Source organism: Cydia amplana, chromosome 10 (genome assembly GCF_948474715.1).
Source record: "Cydia amplana chromosome 10, ilCydAmpl1.1, whole genome shotgun sequence".
Classification (NCBI taxonomy): domain Eukaryota; kingdom Metazoa; phylum Arthropoda; class Insecta; order Lepidoptera; family Tortricidae; genus Cydia; species Cydia amplana.
In genome coordinates, this window is record NC_086078.1 from 1,374,800 (window position 1) to 1,393,879 (window position 19,080).

Sequence of the window (19,080 nt, forward strand, 5' to 3'; positions counted from 1 at the left end):
TTTGCTTTTGGCACGTGCAATTTTCATTCATTTATCTTGAAAAACAAGTCCGTATTTAGAAATATAGTTCAAACACTGATGCTGACTGTTGGGATAAATCATTTTGGTAAGTGATTCAATAACAATTTAGCACCGCGAGATCGATCTGTAAATTTGCACGTGTTGTGTATCGTAGACTGCAAAACAACCATTTGCCATTGCCAGTCAATAGCTACGATATGGATTTAAGAATACCGATTACACTCTAATTAGTGCATTTTATTCACTTAAAAGTGTTATTACTTAACGTTCGTGACGGCGATGGGTGTATAGTTATCAGCCGCGTCATTTGTTTTTGTTTACCTGCAGATAGTTAGCCGTAGATACAATGTCGCCTTCACCGATTCGGTGCCGCGGGCCCTGGAAAATCCACAAGCGCTCGTCTGAGCCGGACCGCTGGCTAGACGAGATGGGGTTTTTCAGGAAGCACACGGCTAGGGACTCTAGTTGCCTGTTCAGGGCCGTGTCTGAGAACATCTTCAACACACAGCGATACTTCCACAAAGTTCGGCTTGATTGCGTACAATTCATGGCTTCACAGAGACACCTGTTTGAAGGGGTAGCATATTTAATTTCTTGTTCAGTTATGTTTATTTTTTTCCCTCCAATTTTCATTCTAATTTGAGTATTTTATGTTGTAGTCATTGACTTGTCCTTTCGAAAATTATCTCAAAGAGATGTCCAATCCTTCTGAGTGGGGTGGACTCATTGAAATATCTGCTATGAGCCACTTGTATAGGTAAGAATTATACACATTTATTTTATCTACCTTCAATTGATATTTGTGTCTACCTACAGATTTAAAGTTGTTTGACGTGTTGATTACAGACGCGATTTTGTGATATTTGAAGCCAACAAAGGCCCGCAAACAAAGATTTGCAATGGTTACGGAGACACCATATTTCTGTTCTATTCACCCGACACCAAGCACTTTGATGCGGTGTACACAAAAGAATTCATTAATACATCATCATTTTGTCAATGTAAGTTAATTTCGTTTATAACTTATAATCATCAATTGAAGAAATCCCTATCTTTAATTTTCTGTAGATAATAATTCTCTTTTTATAATTTATATTTTTGTGACCTAAGCAATGGGGGTAAAACCTGGTTGAATGATCTGCAATGTGTTATTATATTGTAGAATGTGTACTATATACCACGTGTCCCAAAATTCAACAATAAGCTGGCACCAGAAGATGGACCTGGTCATGACTACTCGAGGAAAAAAAAGAAAAAAAAATATCAATTTATTATGGAATTACAAAAAAAAATGAAAATCGACACCCCTAGTGGTATTTTTAACAACCATGTCTACAATTTTTTCCTCGAGTAGTCGTGAGCAGGTCCATCTTCTGGTGCCAGCTTATCATTGAATTTTGGGTCACGTTGTAGACACATCATTGTTGATTACTGAAACATGTTATACACATGTGAGGTCATAGTTTATACTTACAGTAAAACATTGTAATACAAAGGACCATCATTGTTTTGTGCAGTACTACTATATCTATACTACTGGGCGGCCAGGTTTTCTCTAATAGCTTGATCTGTATTATTTTTATTTTATACTCAATGTCGAGCAACTATTTATAGCACTAGTATACGAAATACTATATGATGGAGTGTATCAACTGAAAGACCTGTCCTATGCCGTGGATAAAATGCTCCATGACAAAATCCCCACCAATCACATTGAGTACTTCATGTCCGAGAATGTGGAGCGCCGCAAAAAGAAGGAGAGGGCCAAAATCTTCATAGAATCTTCCAACGAGGATGACAAGGACAGGAACAATAATGCAGTGGCCTTGAAGTGTATGCACCACACTGATAATCTAGAAAGATCCAGCTTGCTGAAGGAATCTTTGAGCATTTTCGTGTTTAACCGAAGCCTCATTCAGCTTGAGAATGTCTGCATGAACTGCCTCAATGTCAACAGCGCTAAGGACTTACTTGACAATGGTATAACACCATTCCCGTACAAGGTGGCTAAAGCTTTGGATCCGGACATATACCGCAACATTGAGTTTGACGTTTGGAGTGAGCTCAGAAGAGGTATTACATCTTCCTATTAGTTTGACAGTTCCATTGGCCTCCAATAATTACAAGTGTGGTTTTACAGAGTTGCGTTATGGGACCAGATATTCGGATGGGACAACTCTTCAAGTTGGCGTGAAATGCCTGTGTAGGTTGCAAGCGGATCAGCGTGATCCGTATCACTGTCATATCCAGGAGATGCGTCCGGACGGAGGGCCTTGCCTAGTGTTCATTGAAGAGTTGGGAGAGAAGCGGGTGGTTAACTTTGACCAGTTGGAGCCCCTGTCGGTGTCAGAGGCTCGGCCGTGGGCGCCACCGTATCGATACTCACGGGCGCACCACCTTCCAACTTTAAGCCAAATGTTGCAACAAATAGGTGTTGTATTGCATATTTATTTAAACTATTTAAAGGATTATCTTTTTAACCTGTCAATATGCTACTTGACAGAGAAATGTAAAATTTGCTTTTTGGGCAAGTCAAAAATATTTAATAAATTATTACTCATTCACTCTTTTTCCTGACAAGTATTTACTTTGACTTAGCATATTGGCAAAAAATTATATAAAACTATATATATATTGGAGTCTTTTAAATTCTTACCCCATTTGACGATACCCAGGCAACATCTCACGCAAGCAGGGTCTTACCAAGACTCGCAAGAAGCCCGAGGAACCTAAGAGCCCTGAAAAAGCCAAGAGCCCCCCAAAACTGCAGTGGAAGGACGAAGTACTGGAGGAAAACCAATACCAGACCGATATCAATTTGCCTACGTACCAGCACTTGGATTTTGCAAACTTTCAACCGCTGTCTGTTAGTCGGAGTCTAGTATTGAAGTAGTAGTAGGAGTATTTTGTACACAGCCTTCAGTATGTATGGGTTGGATCTCTGATATTTTTTATATTATAACATGAGAGAATTTATTGAAACAAACTTAAAAAAATTGCATAATTATTTGCTCTGCTGCATTATTGCAGTTGTTTCTGTATAGATATTTGTGGAGGCTTATACTTATACATTCTGAAGGCTTTATAAGCATGTCACACCCATGTTTTTTTATTAATAATTGTTATTTCAAACTATATTAAATTGATACAAACTAAATTTTTTTTCATTATTTTATATGAAACTTCCATTTTATTTCTCGTTTTTGGGTGTCTTTGAAAAGTGAGGTGCTTATAAATCAGTTACCATATCGTAGCTATTTTAGTAAATTAGTTAGTTGTAGTATTAGAAGTAGTTTAGTAGTAGTTAGAAGTTAAACTCAGTGGCAAATTGGTATAATTGTAGTTCAATAAATTTGGTTTAAGTGTAACTTATATATTTTTATTCTTGCTAAAAACAATATTGCATGGATACATAATGAATATAATTCATTGCCATGCACTTTTGCAGATGGGTGTACTATCCCGTTTAGAATAAATTTTAGACCTTATAAGTATATAAGTTAAACGGGACACTTTATAAATTTACTTAATTTGGTTCACTAATAAATTAAATAAATATTATGGTAGGATCCCTCTAAAAACGATACTTTTACAGGTACCATTACATAGTTAACAACTGTTATATCTTTTTAAATTATCTACAAAACCTACCGCTAAACAAATAGAAACCATATTCATAAATAAATAAAACTACTGTCTCAAACAAAATAAATTAAATTCAAACATACAAGTTACCTAAGTTGGAAAAAGCATTATCCCCTCGATAAAAACACTATCCGAGCTAGTGAAGTACTCCTCGCTTTTTTCACCAAAGTTAACGTGTTAAAGGACCTCTCCAGTTACAATCACAAGGGTGCTGAGTAGCGCACTTCATCTAGATAGTGGTCGCGCTCCGCGTTAAGCGTATCACTTGATTTCCAAGCGCAGTTTTAATTTTAGCTTCGGGACTACAGTTCACTGTTAGGTTTGTCGATATTGAAAGTTTGTTTTAAAAGAAATATTAAATATATCCTCCTATAAGGTTAAGGGTAAAACTAGTGCGTGTGCCAATTCTTTGGATTAGTATGCCGAACGAATCCCAGGCACGTGTAGTGAGTCGTGTTAAAAAAGGGGACAACGCTAGGAAGAAGGTAATTGTTAATTATTTTTTTAAACCCTGAATACGCATATTAGATAGGTATAGCAGTCACAACTATCTACTAGTTTTACGCCCGTTTAAAATAACCGGAAATATGTAATTAATTTCAAACAATAAAAGTCACGAGAGCGCTTTTACGTCAAAGAAGGTTTACAATAATTAACTTCAATCGTACACATATGTGTGTTTTGTGCAACAGGTACATAAGGGTTCTTAAAATTCAAGGGCCGAAGTCACAAAACGAGGCGAAGTCTAGTTTTGTAAAAACGGGTCCGACAATTTTAAGACCTAATTATGTATCGTTGCACACAATATTTATACAGCAGCAACAATCTAAAATCAAAACTTACCTTGTTCGAACATACTGTCTAGACGTTAGATTAAAAAAAAACAACAATTGTACTATATTCCTCCTATATTCTACTTCAGGGACACCACGCCGCGCTTCAAATGAAGTTGATTTAGATATCATTGTCAGTTATTAATTGACAGAGTGCTAGAGTAGAAAAAAAGTAGTAGTAACACTGTTAACGTATGTAATTGGTGTTAAATATGTGTGATTGGTGTTACAGGTTGAAGTAGAAGCGCTGCCCCTGATGGTGGACTGCCGGCCCGGCGCCGCCGCGCCGCACGAGCTCGCTCACTCCAACGGCGATAACCATGCCCCCGTCAACCAGGTATGTCCTCTACAACCAGGTGTGTGCCGCATGTAGGGTTGGCAGGTGAACACTGTCCCTGATGGTGAACTGTTGCACGAGCTTGCCTTCTCCAACGGCGATAACCATGCCCCCGTCAACCAGGTATGTTCTCTACAACCAGGTGTGTGCCACATGTAGGGTTGACAAGTGAAGACTGCCCCTGATGGTGAACTGTTGCACGAGCTTGCCTTCTCCAACGGTGACAACCATGCCCCGTTAACCAGGTATGTTCTTTACAACCAGGTGTGTGCCACATGTAGGGTTGACAAGTGAAGACTGCCCCTGATGCTGGACTGTTGCACGAGCTTGCCTTCTCCAACGGCGACAACCATGCCCCCGTCAACCAGGTATGTGCTCTACAACCAGGTTTGTGCCACATGTAGGGTTGACAAGTGAAGACTGCCCCTGATGCTGGACTGTTGCACGAGCTTGTCTTCTCCAACGGCGACAACCATGCCCCCGTCAACCAGGTATGTGCTCTACAACCAGGTTTGTGCCACATGTAGGGTTGGCAAGTGAAGACTGCCCCTGATGCTGGACTGTTGCACGAGCTTGCCTTCTCCAACGGTGACAACCATGCCCCCCGTCAACCAGGTATGTGCTCTACAACCAGGTGTGTGCCACATGTAGGGTTGGCAAGTGAAGACTGCCCCTGATGCTGGACTGTTGCACGAGCTTGCCTTCTCCAACGGTGACAACCATGCCCCCGTCAACCAGGTATGTTCTCGACAACCAGGTGTGTGCCACATGTAGGGTTGACAAGTGAAGACTGCCCCTGATGGTGAACTGTTGCACGAGCTTGCCTTCTCCAACGGCGACAACCATGCCCCGTTAACCAGGTATGTTCTTTACAACCAGGTGTGTGCCACATGTAGGGTTGACAAGTGAAGACTGCCCCTGATGGTGAACTGTTGCACGAGCTTGCCTTCTCCAACGGTGACAACCATGCCCCCGTCAACCAGGTATGTTCTTTACAACCAGGTGTGTGCCACATGTAGGGTTGACAAGTGAAGACTGCCCCTGATGCTGGACTGTTGCACGAGCTTGCCTTCTCCAACGGCGACAACCACGCCCTCGTCAACCAGGTAAAATATGTCTAATAGCTTTAGGGCTCATTTAGACGATGCGGGGACTCGCATGCGAGTTTCATTACATTGCGGGTTTTGATCGGTCGGTTGAATTGGACGCAACCACAGTCCGCAATGTAACTAAAATCGCATGCGAGTTTGCGCGCTGTCTAAATCAGCCCTTAGGGACCGTGCGTGAACTTTAGACACTTTAGTAGGTAACACAGCAATTGAAGAGGCGGCCAACCGACCTTCCAGCTTTCACCGTCTCTATAAAATACTTACTTTTTTTAATAATATTGTAATTTTTGGAAAATTTAATTTCTACCCTCGGCTCCTTGACTCCCTGCTTCATCTTGCGTTTGTTTCGGTTGCGTTCTTAGCTGTTGTTCCGGAGCTGCTGTGTTGGAATTTGGACCTTTGTTCCTTGATTAACAATATCACCCTAGGATTTGCCATACCCTGTAGACCTCAGTGGAATTTACGCTTTTTTACTGTGGCCCTGTGGGGTCAAAATAAACGTGCTTGTAGATTATTAAGCTGGCTGTGTCGCTCGCACTTGCATTTCTCATTTTATTTATTGCCCTGCCGGCACGCTGGTATTGGCCCAAGTTAGGGCTCATTTAGACGGTGCGAGAACTCGCATGCGAGTTTCATTACATTGCGTCATTTGATCGGTCGGCTGAATCGATGTAACCTCAATGGTGCGCAATGTAACTATTATAAAATCGTATACGAGTTCGTGCGCCGTTTAAATGAGCCCTTAACTCGTCGAATCCCAGCACCTCTCAAATCCATAAAAATACCACTGGGATATGAGAGGTGCGTGTGTAACATGTTAGTACGTTTCTATAGAGCGTGGGGGAGGGTGGCGCGCATGCGCACTCGCACCTGCAGCACGGCGCGTCGCCGCCGGGCCCGCGCACGCCGCAGCCCGCGCCGCAGCCGCCCATGACCGGCTACTCGGGTAAGTGTGCGCTACTTTACACTGTGAGACAACACATACGCCAACGACACACAAAATACAGACATAATAAAATTAAATAAATAAAAAATAATTAAAAAATTAAAAATAAACAAAAATAAAACCAAAATAAAATAACTTAATATAATATCTTTTTAAAAAAAAGGGAACCGCCTTCAAAAAACCCACTGAAAAGTACAAAATAATTTTTATATGGCACCCGCACCCCTTTACGTGTCCAGTCCCTATCCCGTCGTAAAGCAAATTTTTGCCAAAAAGTAATTAATACCTAATAATAAGAAAATTAATAATCATCCGGGTAATTACTTAGTTTTTGAATTCGGTGCCAAACCAAAATTTTTGAGAACCGATATTTTAGACAACGAAGAACGCTGCACTTACTTGCATTATAAAGACATACTTAGTTTACTCATTAATTTAGTCGTATTTTTTTTCTGATTGGTAGTAAACACTGTTTTTGTTGGTTTGGCACCGCCTTCAAAAACTAAGTAATTACCCGGATGATTATTAATTTTCTTATTATTAGGTATTAATTACTTTTTGGCAAAAATTTGCTTTACGACGGGATAGGGACTGGACACGTAAAGGGGTGCGGGTGCCATATAAAAATTATTTTGTACTTTTCAGTGGGTTTTTTGAAGGCGGTTCCCTTTTTTTTAAAAAGATATTATATTAAGTTATTTTATTTTGGTTTTATTTTTGTTTATTTTTAATTTTTTAATTATTTTTTATTTATTTAATTTTATTTTTTACTTTTTAGTGATACGTAGTACTTCATTTATTTTAGGTTTTGGGCTAAAATACTAGTTTGTTAGGCTCTCCATTTAGTTTTGGGCTAGTAACTATGGCCCAACTCGATGATAATCGCGACACAACATAATATGACGTTTTGGTGCTAAACGATTTGTATGTATATTGCTCCCACTTCCACTCCCATTCCCAGTCCCAGTCCGAGTCCGACTCCCACTCCCACTATTTAATCTAAATCGGTTTCAGCAACATAAATTTGTTGGTAGTCATACCGATAGCATGGCCACCTACCGGGTCCAATTGGTTTTTCAAACCATCCATGTACTGTACACTAAAACCTACTCCAGAATGTAACAAACACTTTTCTGAAAACCGCATCAAAATCGGTTCAGCCAAACGCGAGATAATCACGAACAAACATACACACATACATACGTACATAAATACATACGGGTCAAACTGAGAACGTCCTTTTTTAAAGGCAGTTAGAAAAAAGTTCATCGACCCACCTAGTGGAACTCTGCAACATAGGCACACGACGACAAGTCGGTTAACCAAAACAAAGTGTGCCTATGTTGCACCAAACCTAAGTTCCACTAGGTACAGCAAGGGTGCAGCATCAGCTCTATCTTGGGTACTGCTCTCCCAATTGTTCATCAAGATGTGACAGATTACCAAAATAGCGTGGGCCTATGTTGCACCAAACCTGAGTTCCACTAGGTACAGCCAGGGTTTAGCATCAGCTCAATCTTGGGTACTGCTCTCCCAAGTGCTGATCATGATGTGACGGATGGCCAAAATAGCGTTGGCCTATGTTGCACCAAACCTGAGTTCCACTAGGTACAGCCAGGGTTCAGCATCAGCTCAATCTTGGGTACTGCTCTCCCAAGTGCCCATCAAGATGTGACGGATGGCCAAAATAGCGTTGGCCTATGTTGCACCAAACCTGAGTTCCACTAAGTACAGCCAGGGTTCAGCATCAGCTCTATCTTGGGTACTGCTCTCCCAAGTGCTCATCAAGATGAAGAAGAAGAAGTGAGAATCAAAAAAGGGATCTTACGGTCTGGAAAACACACAAGCGGTCGTTTAATACGTATAATATATCCAAATTTAAACTAGAGCTACAAATAATCGATTGGAAACTAAAACTACAACATAGTAATGACGTTAACGTAAATTATCACATTTTCGAAAGTACATTAATAGAAACGCTAAATAAATGCATACCAAAAAAGCTAACAACAATAAAGTCAAAACCTAAAAGCAAATGGCTTTCTAAAGGGATAAAATTGTCATGTAAACATAAAAGGCTCTTAAGAACTTTAGTTACTTATACAAAAAATCCAATCCTCATAAGACACTACAAGCAATATGCAAAATTACTAAAACGCGCCATTTCACAATCTAAAAAGAATCATTATATAGCAACATTACGAAATTCCGAGAACGTATCTAGAGCCATGTGGAGAATAATAAAGGAGCGCACAAACAAAATCACTAAACGACCACAACATAATATTGAATTAGCGATCAATACTAATCTTACGTCTGACCCGAAACAAGTAGCAAACGCATTCAATGCATTTTTTGCATCCGTCGGGCGAGTCACCGGGGGAGAGGAGCCGCGCGGGCGGCCGGGTCCACGCACACTCAACACCATGTACTTGAGACCGGTCGAGCCGAGTGAAATAAGGGCGATCATTCAGAACTTAAAAAACAAAAGTAGTTACGGCATCGATGAATTACCGCCTAAATTAATTAAGAGCTGTGCTGATGAACTGACCTTACCTTACTATCTGCTCGTTAACCAGTCCTTTTTTGATGGAGTATTCCCCGACAAACTAAAGACTTCTATTATAAAGCCGATTCATAAAAAAGGTACTAAGTCAGATCCCAACAATTACAGACCTATTGCCCTACTACCGACTTCATCAAAGATCTTCGAACTAGCAATGTGTAAACGTCTGAACTCATTTTGCGAAAAATACTCAATTTTTAATGAAAGTCAGAATGGTTTTCGAAGGAACCGTTCAACGGTACTGGCCACATATAAATATATCCAAGAAGCGCTAAATATTTTAAATAACAAACAATATGCGGTCGGTATTTTACTAGATATGTCGAAAGCCTACGACAGAGTACAATACAAAATTCTCCTAGACAAGCTATACGAAATAGGTATAAGAGGTACAGCTCATAAATGGTTCACCTCGTACTTAGAGAACCGTAAACAATACGTCGAGATACAACACCTAGACTACCAAACTGGAATGATCGATTATGTTAAATCGGACTCTCAATCAGTTCAGCATTCCATTCCCCAAGGATCGTGTATCGGATGCTTACTATTTTTAATATATATAAATAATCTCCCTGGGAATTTGGATGACCTATGTATACTGTTCGCGGACGATATTTCGATTCTAATGTCATGTCAAAACGACCAAAACCTGCATAACGACATAAATAATATACTGACAAAACTAACTGACTGGTTGACAGACCATAATTTAGAGATCAACTTTACAAAAACCAAGTTAATTCAATTTAGACCATATCAAAAAAACGCGTTAGATATTAATTACTCCTTTAACGGACAAACAATAGAATGTGTAGATACGTTCACCCTCCTTGGTTTGAATATTGATATACACATCAATTGGAAATCACATATCCAGAAATTAGCCAGTAAACTTTCGACATTTTTATATGCTCTAAGAGAATTAAAACGATCAACGAACTTCGAATGCGCTCTAGCGGCTTACTACGCGTACGCCTTTTCGTGGCTTAATTACGGGATAATCCTTTGGGGAAATAGTACAGATATAGAGGAAATATTCATATTGCAAAAAAAATGCATACGCACACTAGCTAATATCACAGTACCAGACAGTTGTAGACCCTATTTTATTAAATATAAAATCCTGACATTAACATCAATCTACATATTTGAAATGTGTAAGTTCGTCAGAAAATATCCTCATTTCTTTCCAAAATTTGAAGACCGTCCTCGACGATATGAAAGTAGGTACAAGCATACCCTGGCGCCACCCGAACGTTCAGAACTACAGCTACACAAAACAAGTCCAAAAATGATGGCCATTAAAATATACAATAAACTCAGTGACGACATTAAACTTCAGACATCAGACAAACAATTCAATAAATTGTTGAAGAACTTATTAGTTAACAAGTGCTACTATAAATTGGATGATTTCTTGGAAGATAAAAATGATCACGAATGTTATTAGCTTTAATTATTACCTACTCATTTTTATTAATTTTATTTCATTTATCTTTTATATATGATTATTAAACATTGTGTAACATAATATTTCTAAATCTTGACATAACTATTAAATAAATTAATATTATATACCTACCCTACAATTTCAATGTTAATTTCAATTTTCAATTATCAATAATATCTACTAGACATTAATAAATTTGTGCTATTAAAATTTAAATTACAATCTCCTAACCATTGTTATAGGACCTAAATTATACAACTATTTCATTAACACTGTCTAGTACCTAGCATAATTATTTTAGATTTAAGACTATTGCTCTGCCCTACCAGGGCCCATGTGAAACTTACTTTTACTATGTAACACCAAATGTAACTACCATGGATGCAATAAATAAACTGATAAACTGATAAACTGAAGATGTGACGGATGACCAAAATAGCGTGGGCCTATGTTACACCAAACCTGAGTTCCACTAGGTACAGCCAGGGTGAACCCTACCAGCCAGGGTGGTTTGGTGCATCAGCTCTATCTTGGGTACTGCTCTCCCAAGTGCCCATCAAGATGTGACGGATGGCCAAAATAGCGTTGGCCTATGTTGCACCAAACCTGAGTTCCACTAGGTACATCCCGAGTTCCACTAGGTACATCCAGGGTTTAGCATCAGCTCTATCTTGGGTACTGCTCTCCCAAGTGCTCATCAAGGCGTGTCGGATGACCAAAACAGCGTGAGCCTATGTTGCACCAAACCTGAGTTCCACTAGGTACAGCCAGGGTTCAGCATCAGCTCAGATCTATGTATACTAAAACCTTCTCCAGAATGTAAGAAACACTTTTCTGAAAACCGCATCAAAATCGGTTCAGCCAAACGCGAGATAATCGCGAACAAATATACATACATACATACATACATACATACATACATACATACATACATACGGGTCAAACTGAGAACCTCCTTTTTTTTTGAAGGCGGTTAAAAAGTGACATAAATCTATACATACATACTAATTACTAAACAACAACAAAAGAAAAAAAAAACATACTAATAAAATACACACTGAATAAAGCCGGGTATCCATTAGGCAACATTTGTTAATAAACTGTTTATGAATTTGATCATTATGTTTTGCAACAAGTTTACCGTAAACACTGTTTCTGAAACTTAGCAGTCCACACTAGTAAACTAGTGAGTTTAGTTGTTGCTAAGATGTCGCCCGAGGATTTTCCATGTTTCTAAACTTGCGTCACACACGTCCACACTCGATGACATCTGTTTATAAACTGAATGTTTCGTCTTGCTCTCCACCTAGAGTGGGGAGCACAGCAACATGTTTATTAACAATGCCTCAGGTTAATTTAGGACTAGATTTATGGTTTATTTTGTTATTCAATCACATAATTATACAAAGTACATAAAATGAAAAGATATGAAAAATCTATTCAAAATAATAATAAATATGTATGGCGTTATTCATAAACGTCTGCTAAGTTAATCAGCTGATGATCATCGTTTATTCCTCTCTATGGCATGACGACACATAGGGACAAACAACGTTCATCAACTGATTAAGGGCCAGTTACACCAACCACATTTGACAGACTGATCAACGTCAGCCGGCGCGCCCCGGCGCTTTACTATGAAACTTTTCATACATAAAAATTTAGCGAACTCTTTAACGATGATTAACAGTTTGGTGCAACCGACCCTTAAGCTTTGGATTCCTCCGAAAACGGTGCCGTCATATTACGGCCGCTATATAGCGTTGACTGACGTCACTAGAACGCTGTCTATGTAAACAAGATGGCGCGGTTTCCTAGACGGCGTTACGTTACGTTGATTGTCAACGTAACGTAAGATGACGGCCGTCATGACCTTGTCGATAGTTTCGTGAACGTTTTATTAGATAGCGGTGACGCCATTTTGAATAAATGACACGAGATTTGAATAAATGATTCCGTACTACGATTATTTTCCTCTTCTGATGATATTTCATCCTCCAAGTAAATTATAGATGATCAAGCAAATCTTGTCAGTAGGAAAAGGCGCGAAATTCAAATTTTCTATGGGACGTTATCCCATCGCGCCTACATTTTTCAAATTTGCCGCTTTGACCTTGGTGGATGACGGTGTGTTATGACGCCGTGGTACTTTCCACATGTCGCCACCGTAAAGACGGCCGTCTTTTGCTGCCGCTATATGACGGCCGTCATATGACGGCACCGTTTTCGGAGGAATCCAAAGCTTTAGCAGCCGTTTATGAATAACGCCAATAATGTATAGTTCCAGTGTTGCCGGGCGGCGGGGTCCCGGTGAACTCGGGCGCGCCGTACGGCTACGGCGGCTGCGTGAAGTCGCTCGTGTGGTGCGCCTCGCCTCCCCCCCCGCCCCCGCCGCCGCCGCCCGTCAACCCGCACGTCGTCAAGAGCGTGCAGCCGAATGGCGCCGACTTGCCTATGAACGGTCAGTTCGGGTACTAGAGTTACCAGTGTTAATAAGTTTTTGGCAAAAATTTGATTTTTGGTACAAGCTTTTATCGCCGACTGTACTCTTCTTTCCACAGACAACTAATACTTATCGAGACAATTTTAAAAACCCCAAACACAATTAGGTTGCGTTGTTTTATCACAGAGTTCCTATGGCCTCCTCCTGCCATCATCATCATATCAGCTCCACGGTACCATAATATTGCATTTTAACCCCGACTTAGACACGTATACAAAATTTCAGCTTCATCGGAAACCGACATAGATACATAGGTACATATAATGCAATAAAAATGACCAGGTCTAATCTGTCTAATAATGCCCGGCGATGGAGACTGTGAACGCGGTGAAGTCATGAAAAAGCCGTATAGTATTTGGGATTATAAAAACCAAGTTTATGAGGAAATACTTAGACCTTGCGCATTTTCAATCCCTAATATTTTTCTTTGTGCGTTTAGATATCCCGACGCTGCGCTACTACTTCAACCTGGGCGTGGAGTGTATGTGGGCCGCGTACGGCGCGCCGCCGCCTCCGAGGCACTACTCGCCCAGGGACCTCGCCATGGTACGTACATGTCCACCTTCCACTACCAGTGCTGTCCAGGGTACACTCCTGCACCCTGCTGGCAATATCTGTCATATACGGCATGATATTCCTTTCTAACTTATGGCACTATCCCTTTCGGCTGTTCAGGGTTGTCAAAATTCAAGCCATTATCTTATCTGTAGTCGTGCACACAAAGGAACGTCAAGTTGCGTCAACCCTAAGAATTGCTCGGAACAATGCTGAGCCGAACGGAGCCGAGTTTGCCCGAAGTCAGAAGTGTCTCCCCACTGGCATGGCGCAGCAACTGTCTGCCCCGGGTACACACACATTGTTGCGTATACAGACACGAGAACAATCCTGGTTTACCAATTTGTCATGGTGTCATCTTGTTATGATATGAACATGACATAACTCTGTGTTGTAAAACAACTCATAAACTCATAAAAAGCGGCCAAGTGCGAGTCGGAGTCGCCCATGAAGGGTTCCGTATTTAGGCGATTTGGAAGTGTCTCTCGCGCAAACTATTCAGTTTAGAAAAAAATGATATTAGGAACCTCAATATCATTTTTGAAGACCTATCCATAGATACCCCACACGTATGGGTTTGATGAAAAAAACATTTTTGAGTTTCAGTTCGAAGTATGGGGAACCCCAAAAATTTATTGTTTTTTTTTCTATTTTTGTGTGAAAATCTTAATGCGGTTCACAGAATACATCTACTTACCAAGTTTCAACAGTATAGTTCTTATAGTTTCGGAGAAAAGTGGCTGTGACATACGGACGGACAGACAGACGGACAGACAGACAGACATGACGAATCTATAAGGGTTCCGTTTTTTGCCATTTGGCTACGGAACCCTAAAAAGTGAAAGCGAGATATTGAATGACACGCCGTATTATATGTATGTATTTTATTATGCAATAGGCAAATTGTTGTATCAAAATTGTATGACACTAAATAATGATAATAATGTTGTAAAAAAATTTACAGGACATGCAGCAGATATCCCTGCAAGACCGAGCACCCAGTGGAGGCAACAATCAACACGAACACAAGCACAAGCAGGACAAGCCGCCCATGCAGGGCAAGGGCAACGGACAGCGGCCATTGCTAGGTCCCAGGTCAGTCTAGACATGTTAGGACATGTAGACATCCCTGCACAGAGCACCCAGTGGAGGCAACAATCAACATGAACAATCTAGACAATAATCTTGTATTTTTATTTAATGGTGCCATTTTATCTTGCAGATTCAAACGCGGGAATCAAGACGGATCAATGAACAACCACCAGAACAAGCCGCACAACAACAACGTGCCCAACAAGGGACCTAACAACCGGTATGTATTAATTAATAACCAAACAAATAACAAATTCTTATTCTTAACCACCCACATTAAGGGCTGATTTAGACGGCGCGCGAACTCGCATGCGATTTTAGTTACATTGCGGACTGTTGGTTACGTCCAATTCAACCGACCGATCAAAACCCGCAATGTAATGAAATTCGCATGCGAGTTCTCGCACCGTAAATGAGCCTTAATACAGATGTAGTGCATAATCCTTTGCAATCGTATTTTCTCGGAAACGGTCGTATTTGTCATGCCACTTCAGTCGACCTCAGTACTTTTTGTACTGAAACTGTGAAGTTCACCTATACAAGTTTCATATTTTACGCGACGCGAGAAGAAAATCTCACTTCCTGGCCAAGGCAAGACGTAAAACTTTAGACAAACCACGGGTGGTAATTCGTAAAGCCCCAGATCGCGTATTTATGGCCCTCACCTTCGGTTCGGGCCACAAACACCTGCGACCTGGTGCATTTACGAATTCACCTCCCTAGGTATGTAATGTACTATTTAATGGGGCCCTGTGGGCAGCTCCCGTGCTGCTATGCCAAAATGGTCTTAGGAGATTTTCCCTAAATTTACAGTTTTGTAAAGGATATACAACAATTAACAAAAAGTAAATCTCAAAAAAAAAAAATCTTGGAATTGGAATTATCCGAGTTTTAAGTTACGCGACTCACATGTTTGTCGACCTCGGCTTCTCCTCGGCCGACAACTGCATGTAATCAGAGGCGTGTCCTACTTTACTGGCCTAGGTATGTATACTTGACAGTACATATGGTGCTACTTTACCGCCCTAGGGCAATACGTGCCTATGTCAAAAATTTTAAGGACCATATGTACTGTAAAACGTTGTACAATATACGTGCGAAAAGGTAATTCGCAACTCGTGTCGATTTAATACACTTCCTTCGGTCGTGTTTCAATTTATCGCCACTCGTTGCGAATTTCCTACTTTTCGCACTTGTATCGTAATGTAGGTAGTAATTTGAATCAGGGATGTTGCGAATATCCGCATCCGCAACCGCGGAACTTCCGCATTATTTTCAACATCCGCATCCGCATTCGCATCCGCATGAAATCGATGCGGATTTAATGCGGATGTGGAACAGGTCGGTACAGGAACGTCTTAGCATCGACGTAAGTGCTAGACTGCTAGGTAATTTAGTCATTAGCCAATAAACCTATTAGAAATTAGCAGTCAAGCGTGAGTCGGACTTAATGTACGGAACCCTTGGAACGCGAGTCCGACTCGCACTTGGCCGGTTTTTTGAAATAAAAATTACTAAAATTTAATATTTGACGTTTTTTATGTACCTACCTTGACATCCGCATCCGCGGATGTGAGCTTTTAAAAATCCGCATCCGCATCCGCGGATGTCAAAAAATCGGCATCCGCAACATCCCTGATTTGAATGGGCTGTGTACACAACTAGCCACGTCTGCGGTAGTATAGTTTGTAGCTTTTTAGTATACCCCAAAGGCTTATCCTATTGTCTATTGTTCAGTAAAACCGCACGTGCTACTTACCTGCAAAAAAGGGTCCTAATTATTCTATTTGGCACCTGAGCGCGGGCTAGTCCAACGCTCAAAAAACCAGTGTAGGTGCGCTCTCCGATAACGCGCCTTTGTTACGCATCTCGATGACACATTTTAGACTGGTTCTGTAGCGTTCGACTCGCCGGCACTCAGTAACCGAAGTACCGATTTTTTATGCAGGTGGTTGTGGCACGTGGCACGAGCGGTTTTTCTTAACAATAGACAATAGGATTAGCCTTCGGGCTCTATTAGAAAGCTACAAACTATACACAAGTAGCCACGTGTGCGGTAGTAAATGTGTGTGGTGTCGCAGCCGCGTGTCGGGCGAGCCGCGCTACGAGGAGGCGGGCGGGGAGCCGGCTCTAGTGCCTCTACCATACATGCCGTACCCGCCGCCCATGTACCCGCTGCCCTACTACCCTGTCGAGGACCCAGGTTAGTATTAGTACTTATGAATCGTCCATGTATGAGGAACGATCAAAAATTTGTTATATTTTTGTTATTATAGTTTGTTTTATTAGCATTAGAAAAAGACTACGCGATCTTGACGTGTCTTTTTGGAAAACGCTTTTAAAAAATTAGCAACTATTACTTATGAAAGCAGAAGAATGTAAATGTTGTTGGTGTACCCTTATTTTACCTTCAAATTTATTACCGAATTTTGTTTTAAAGAAAATTATTCATAGAATAATCGAATCCCACGTTTTTGTTACAATTAATTTTGTTTCTTCGATTATTCATTTGTAAGAAACATACTATGTAACTTTATTAAAATTCAGAATATTTATTGAAAGATTTTGAAATAAAATACTAACTGTAAAATTATTATTCAACGAGTATTATTTGTACGACACTACAGTTCACAGAATATTTATTTCAATTTCCTACTTGTATTTTACTCCAAGAAAACGAACTGTTGCCAGATAAATGGGTTAGGTTAGGTAAGAACTGCGACCCCTCGATTTTCATAATCCCAAATCTAATAAAAGTCTAACTAACCAAAATACGAATCGGAGCACCCCACTATCCACGTGGTCTTGTCTGTCCTACCCCTAGAGTGTATGTAAAAAGCCGGAGGCGCGGAGGGGAAGCAGAAGCTGCAGAGGCGAGCATTAATGCCTGCGCTTTGATACGCAAGGGCGAAGGGGCTGCTTTGCCCGTAGCGCCGGAGCAGACGCGGACCACGACTCGATAAAGAATATAACTTCAACAATAACAACCCCGCAACATTACATTCATTTGTGTCAACATTTCATATGATTTTACCCGCAATGTTTTTGTTAACCAACTACCCTCCGTACTTTTTTACAATTTGGTATGCGTTCCGATACACGACGTCGCAATGACTTTCGACCTAACAAAAATATGTATGAAGAATACTTTAATAATATTATTCTATGAATTTAATGTTCGACTAAATAACTGTTCTGTATTTTAAATTTTGGTACACCATATTTATGAGAAGTAACTTATATACATATCGATGATTCTGTGAAATGAAATTACATGGATAAATTATCCTTAAAACGAAACTATTTTTTCATTTTTTCTGTGAAACCGAACTAATGTTTGAATTAAAGATTCTGTGTAACGATTAATTTGTAATATGAAATTACTTGAAAAATTTCGTGTGAAATTAAAATCTACAGAAAAATTAGCGACAAAACAAAGGTAAACCATAATTGTTACATATTTGTCGTGACTTATTTTTCAAGTGTTTTTCTATAAAAAGACACGTCAAGATTGTTTACCTTTTTTATGCTAAAAAACGAACTATAGCTCTAAGAGCTTAGAATTGTCGATCCTGTTTTGCTTCATAGGTAGTTCTTTCTTGTTGTTTTTGAGTTCGCACGGACTGTAACAAATGATTCTTGATTTTTTCAACCGTAACTCTGACGCGCGACGGATCTCAATTTTAATATGAGGAACGGCGTCAGCGGGAGTCGCAAGTGCGTCTACAAGGTAAGTCTGTATTTGTATGTTTCCAGCCATGCTGGGTATGATGGGCGGCATGGGTTACGTGAGCTATGAGGAGCCGCACTACTACCCCGCGCCGCACTACCCCCCGCCCCTCGCCCACCACCCCGCGCCCGCCAACATGCACGACCATCACAAGTAACTGCCAACATTCCACACGAGTCCAGAATAGTGTTGAAGCCTGAGGTCAGTCCTGCTGTTTAACGGCCTTAGTCATAAATGTCTGCTAAGTTAATCAGCTGATGATCGTCGTTTGTACCTCTGTGGCATGACGA

The 19,080-nt window shown here is 40.4% G+C and overlaps 1 protein-coding gene across 1 annotated transcript; it reads left to right on the forward strand.

The window, feature by feature from the left end:
• The first annotated feature begins 286 nt into the window (after positions 1 to 286).
• On the forward strand, positions 287 to 18,947 carry LOC134651659 (protein ovarian tumor locus-like). The gene is made up of 16 exons (XM_063506758.1): positions 287 to 598; positions 681 to 778; positions 868 to 1,022; positions 1,636 to 2,094; positions 2,162 to 2,452; positions 2,697 to 2,887; positions 4,732 to 4,864; positions 5,128 to 5,204; positions 5,488 to 5,574; positions 6,780 to 6,891; positions 13,192 to 13,371; positions 13,853 to 13,959; positions 14,933 to 15,063; positions 15,191 to 15,280; positions 17,121 to 17,263; positions 18,817 to 18,947. Exons 1-16 carry the CDS (start codon positions 368 to 370, stop codon positions 18,945 to 18,947), a joined length of 2,616 nt encoding a protein of 871 aa, XP_063362828.1. The 5' UTR covers positions 287 to 367.
• The last annotated feature ends 133 nt before the right edge of the window (positions 18,948 to 19,080 follow it).

What these genes read in the sequence shown, in the direction of transcription:
- LOC134651659 (XM_063506758.1), top strand. Translation starts at nt 368, where the DNA reads ATGTCGCCTTCACCGATTCGGTGCCGCGGGCCCTGGAAAATCCACAAG. An exon ending in CGCCCAGGGACCTCGCCATG is followed by an intron (nt 13,960 to 14,932) that starts GTACGTACATGT and finishes AAAAATTTACAG; the next exon opens with GACATGCAGCAGATATCCCT. An exon ending in CGGCCATTGCTAGGTCCCAG is followed by an intron (nt 15,064 to 15,190) that starts GTCAGTCTAGAC and finishes TTTATCTTGCAG; the next exon opens with ATTCAAACGCGGGAATCAAG.